The sequence below is a fragment of the Triticum urartu genome, chromosome 7A, assembly GCF_056163025.1.
Source record: "Triticum urartu cultivar PI428250 chromosome 7A, HENAU_Tu73, whole genome shotgun sequence".
Classification (NCBI taxonomy): Eukaryota; Viridiplantae; Streptophyta; class Magnoliopsida; order Poales; family Poaceae; genus Triticum; species Triticum urartu.
This window is the reverse complement of record NC_141879.1, coordinates 48562048-48568178: the sequence shown is the minus strand read 5'-3', so window position 1 is coordinate 48568178 and position 6131 is coordinate 48562048. Positions and strand designations below refer to the sequence as shown.

General features: G+C 44.6%; 1 protein-coding gene across 1 annotated transcript; it reads left to right on the top strand.

Moving 5' to 3' along the window:
• Window positions 1-699: 699 nt before the first annotated feature.
• LOC125517967 (BTB/POZ and MATH domain-containing protein 2-like) lies at window positions 700-1809 on the top strand. Its single transcript, XM_048682928.2, has one exon. It carries the CDS (start codon window positions 700-702, stop codon window positions 1807-1809), a length of 1110 nt encoding a protein of 369 aa, XP_048538885.2.
• Window positions 1810-6131: the final 4322 nt, after the last annotated feature.

The following is a 6131-nucleotide window of genomic DNA, read 5'->3' as shown; positions in this document are numbered from 1 at the left end:
ACCCCATACTCTAAAGTAACTTTAAATCTTCAAGTAGTGCCGCCGCTTCCGCAGAGACGACATCTGCCACATGCTCAAGGCGAGAAGTAGAAGCAGCAATGAAATTACGTCTGTGGTCTCTAACTATCGCCGCACATGACTCCATCGCCGCACATGACTCCGTAAGCAGATCCTTAATAAAAGACGCATCAAGGTTTAGAATTTGTTTTTAGTTGGCTGGCTTGCGGCATAAACATAATACGTAACCGGGAGAAAAGATCGTACTCCTACATAAATTCAGTTTCGGCAAATACAGTATGGTAAGTATGATAATTAGGTCAGGTGATTAACTAGTGAATTACTAGTGCCGTTTCGGATGTGTCCGAGTATAGCTAGAAGTCAAAGTAGTAGTACGAGTTAGCTTAGCAATGAATTTGAGTCAGCTTCTGTAGCTTGCATGGCAAAGTTGAGTTGGAACCGGAGTATTTTTTGGTCCGTGAAGGAGTAGGTTTAGGTGGTCTTTTGGTCGGCTACATGTGCCTATATAAGCACAGGATATGTAACCAGAAAACTATACCGTGAGATATTCATCACAAATAAAGAAAAAGAACAGGGCACCTTCGGCAAAAAAAAGTTCTTCCAGAGTGTATTTTCCGATCTTCGTATACGATCGATCCCGTTGGTGAATCCTAACACAGACTTCGAACTGACTCCTTCATCATGTCTTCGTTCGCCGGCTTAACCGTTGTTGCCAACGGTAAGCGTTGCTCCGACTGGACCCCCGACACCGGCGCCACACACGGCAGCGGGTACCACCTGCTTCTAATCCAGGACTACTCACGCACCAGAAGAGAGGTCACAACCGGCGAGCACATCAGCTCTCATCCTTTCACGGTCGGGGGCCACCGGTGGTCCGTGCGGTACTACCCCAACGGCGACAAGCCCGACTGCGCCGACTTCGTCTCCCTCTACGTCGACCTCCTCGACGACACCTTCGAGAAGCCCATCGAGGTGCAGTTCAATTTCAGCTTTGTCGACCCGGCAGTGAAGCACAAGAAGTCGGCGAACATAGGTGAGTCCGGTAGGTCCGTACCGGACGTATTCTCCCAAGTAAATTCTGCCTGGGGTTGGGAGAAGTTCATCGAAAAAGACGCCGTCGAGCGGTGGGCGAAACATATGGGCAATTGTCTCGCCATCCGGTGCGACATCGTCGTGGTCCGTGACCACGCCGAGCTGGTCCTACCGGACATTGGCCAGCACCTTCACCAACTCCTTGAGACCGAGTTGGGCGCCGACGTGAGATTCGAAGTCGGCGGCGAGTTGTTCGCCGCGCACCGCTACATTCTCGCTGCCCGGTCATCCGTCTTCAGGGCGCAGCTCTTCGGGCCCATGAAGGAGGGCGCTACTACCATGCCTGGTGCCATAGTGATCGAAGACATGAAGGCAAATGTGTACAGGGCTATGCTCAGCTTCATCTACACCGACTCTTTGCCTACGATGGAGAAGGCGGAGGAAGACGAGGAGGGTGTAATGTGGCTGCAGGACCTACTCGTGGCGGCGGACAGATACGATCTGCAGCGGCTCAAGTTCTTGTGCGAGGAGAAACTATCAGAGCACATCCGCGTGAGCACGGTGGCGTCCACTCTCGCGCTAGCGGAGCGGCACCATTGCCGCATGCTCAAGGAAGCGTGCTTCCAGCTTCTCCAAGTCCAAACCCCCTCGTGCTTGCAGGAAGTGATGGCGTCTAGCGGCTGGGAGCATATAGTCACGGCGTACCCATCGGTTTTGAACGAGCTCATTGCCAAGCTTATATCGTTGAATCAGAAGTAACAATTGTCCCTATGTAAATGCTACACATGAGCTTAGAACTGAAGTAACACTCTCATGTATACATGCGATGCTCTTGATAGATTATAGAGCTATCTAGAGTGTCTTGCTTCACCGTCATGTCATTTGCCTATATATGCTAGTAATTTTTTATCCATATATTATCTTTCTGCATTTATTTATAGATATTCTGCAAAGCCCAATGATGTGCACCCAAAAGAATTAATTCAATTATGTGCATTTACGATTATCTGGGCTAGAAAAGCTTTCGGTCCATTCATTGACATGAACAAACACGCAGAAACTGCTCACTGTTTCAGAGTTGAGATCGCGTTACATCACGATTTTTTGCGAGCTTCCTTTTTGTGAAAATTATTTGTTTTGTGTTTTTTTACAAAGAGAGTGTATTAATTTCGAACTAAGACCAATTACACCTAGCCACTGCAACAACGTAATGTCGACAGCTAGTGTAGACACTAAATATGCGCACAACCAAAAAAAAGCTCTGTGTACTCGATCAGAGACTTGCAACAGTAAGAAACAAACAACCACCATTGGCAACACCTAGAATGCAAAAATGGTTCTCGAAAATGATGCCTCCAAGATGGTAACATTGCGTGTTGCCGTATCTAACCACAATAGTCAGATCAATGGTTTTCACCCCGGAGAAGGTCTGAACAATCTCCAGACAATGCCTTCAACAAGGATTTGTATAAAGGCCATGTTGGACTGTAAATTTTCATACTTGGAACTATGACAGATTAATTATGACCTGTGGATTTTACACTATGTTTTCGGCTTGGCAGGACCCCACAATGACACCAACGTAAACTTACTTTTCTACACAACATGGAGCGGGCATGAATTTCTGGATGAAGGGGTGCCAGAGGCTTGTGTTATAGAAGCGATGGAGGGAGGGTTTGCAAAATGGCTCCAGATTCATGTTAGTTATCACTCACATGTTGTTAGATCTCTTTGATGTCAGTTTTTCTCTGCATATTTTTTATATATCTCTTTGCATGTCATGTTGCAGATTCGACACAAAATAAACAACGGAGATGAGGTACATTCGGATATCTTCACGTTGGTCAGTGGTCCTGATGACAGGATCACGAAATACTCATCATGCATAGTGGATGGGATTCGCTATCACTATTGCCCGTGATAAGAATAAGAAGACACGGAACAGTTGGATCAAAATATCTTTCACACGTCGTGAAGGCAAAGAGGAGACTGCTCACTATGGAGTATGGAATCCTGAAGGACATCATTCGTTTACAGTTCCATGGAGACAGGTCTGTGTTTCTGTTTAAATATGACTGGTAGATGGGTATTGTTGGTGTATATGATGGACTTTTTAAGAGCTTCAATGTGACAAGACTAGTGGTTGGCGGCGAGGATGTGGTTTGGCTTCTCAGGCTGAAAAGATCTTCTATTTGCTGGACCCAAAGAAAGGCTTGGGTTGGAATATTGTCCAAGAATACACCCATAGGCACAAGTTTGACGTTAGCGAAACTGAAGGTGTAAGATTTGGTGAAGATGCATATCAAGCGCATGAACAATAGGCTGAAGTAGGGCCACAAAATGAAGGCACATCTGATGTACCTCCGTGTCGAGGTAAAGAACCAACCACTACTTTTATTGATGCTGATGTTGTAATAAACTGATAGAGACGAGTGAAGTAGAACTTGACAATGGAGAGAACCCATTGGACGAGAAAATTATGCAGTACTGCAGTGACAATGAGGGTGATGGAGACAAAGATTACGATAGTGATGAGGAGTAGGTTTTTCCCAGAAACCATTTATCATCATGGTGTAATCACACAACTTGATTTGGTATCTTGTCTGAAACTTTAAAACATTTATCATTATGGTCTAATCGCTAAACTTGATTTCTACCTTGTATGAAACTTATGTTATCTTCCTTATGGTGCATGAAACATGTGAGAATGTTTAATGCAACTCGTTCAATTATATTGATCTAGTATTGAAGATCATTCCACATAGCTTGTTTTGAAAAAGAGACTAGCTCATTTCACTGCATATAATATATTTCATGCACATCAAACATGGTCTAGTTCAGAGAACCACACAAATATACCGTTACAAAAGAGACTATGTCATTTCCTATGCTTTTCATCCATTCCGGGCAGGTCCTTAAATCATAACTAGTGCACCTTCGAGGTCGAAAACCTCTCCAAACCATGTGGAAAGAGTACCTTTGCGAAATGGTTAAGGACCAATTGGATCATAGAATGCCTCCCTCGATGAGAACTGCTAAGATAGCCTGGGGTTTGTTCAACCGGTGGGTAGTAGATGTGTCGGACGAGAAACGACAATAGTAATGGTTTCCTTTCTCACAAAAAAGGAAAAAACACTGACTAGTTCTTGCTTGAAGACTGATTCATATAATTGTGCAAATGATATGCGTGTCCTTCATTGATGTTTGATCCCTTTGCTATATCATGGCATCGGCATGTCTCCTGTAACGAAGTACCTTCAGCTGGCCCGCTCCATCTCGACACTCGACCAATGGCCGCTCTTTCTCTCTCTTCCAAAGAGAGACCAGACATATTCCAGCCAACCTCAAACCCACCGTGATCAGCTACAAGCCAACCTCAAACCCACCGTGATCAGCTACAGGATACCTGTGTCGACGCCGTTGATATGTCTCCAACGTATCTATAATTTTTGATTGCTCCATGCTATATTATCTACTATTTTGGATGCTTATGGGCTTTATTATACATTTTAAATCATTTTTGGGACTAACCTATTAACTCAGAGCCCAGTGTCAGTTTCTGTTTTTACCTTGCTGTTTTTATATTTTCAAATTACAAATACCTTTATCTACTATCCATATACCACTTGTATCACCATCTCTTCACCGAACTAGTGCACCTATACAATTTACCATTATATTGGGTGTGTTGGGGACACAAGAGACTCTTTGTTATTTGGTTGCAGGGTTGCTTGAGAGAGACCATCTTCATCCTACGCCTCCTACGGATTGATAAACCTTAGGTCATCCACTTGAGGGAAATTTGCTACTGTCCTACAAACCTCTGCACTTGGAGGCCCAACAACGTCTACAAGAAGAAGGTTGTGTAGTAGACATCAGCCGTCGCCTTCTTTTGTGATATTACCTACCGCAAAAGCGATCGGCCGACTATGCAGATTTCCATAGGCTCCGCGCGGGAGGAATCGGGGGAAATGGTTGGCCAAACAAAGGAAGCTAGACACGCTTCGCATTGCACGTGAGCTCTACTGGACCAATTTTCCAAATGAACAGAGTCACTCACACTCTTCACCCCATAGGCTTCAATTTGCATCATTTCTTATGGCTTTTATTAGGAACTTCTCCAAGATACACCTTTTAAGCATTTTCCCCTTTTCAAGTTTTGCCTCATTGGGTTCCATTATCAATCTCACATGGCGTGCCGAGTAAGCCCCAGATCGCAGGAAAAATCCTCCTGGGCATTGGAGATGCAGCAAACTATGCCGAGCAACATAGTTAAGCCAAAATGGCTTGCACGACTCGGGCTACAACTCTTCATCAAAGCGATCTCATCGTGCAGCAGGCGGTCGGGTTCTGCATTGTGTTTGTGTTTGTGTGTGTATGGGGGGGGGGGGGTAATATGGCAAACATCCCTAGTTTTTTAGCATACACATTGCACAATAAAGCGGAAAGGGGTGACCATTTTCTCTTACCGATATATCCAGTCTTCCTTCGGCGATCACCCGCCAGGGGTTACCCACTGCCTGCCTTGCCACATGTGGTTGCTCCCAAACTCTTGCGCAATGAAACGAGACGACAACAAGTTGGGGTTGTACTTAGGGTACCCAATGTGGCTTAATTAGGTTGCTGCCAAGCCGTTTGTTTGGTCGACAGCACCCATGAGGGATGCACCTCCGATTTGAAGGCTGACTCAACGGACCCAACCGAGAGGAATTGGTAAAACTAAAACTTTAAAGTAGTACAAACTTCAATAAGTAGAAAATTTTAGAGCAATTTCTGCTAAATAGGGTAAAAAGTGTCACAATATGAATCTGGATCTTAAAAAGGAAATGGACCAAAGTCAAGCACCCATCGGCATATTTTTATTGAAGAGCGAGAAACACGGTTGAATATATGCTGCCCCTACCACCGAGTTAGCGCTCAATTCTCAAATGAATGTGGATCTTAGGGGACAAATTTTTAACATGAAGAAACCAAAGTGCCATTAAAATGTACATCATTTTTTTTTCAGAAAAAGGGACCAAAATATTGCTTTGTCTCGTATTGGTACTCCGGCAGCACTTAGAACAATCGCGAAAAAAAAG

What these genes read in the sequence shown, in the direction of transcription:
- LOC125517967 (XM_048682928.2), top strand. Translation starts at nt 700, where the DNA reads ATGTCTTCGTTCGCCGGCTTAACCGTTGTTGCCAACGGTAAGCGTTGC.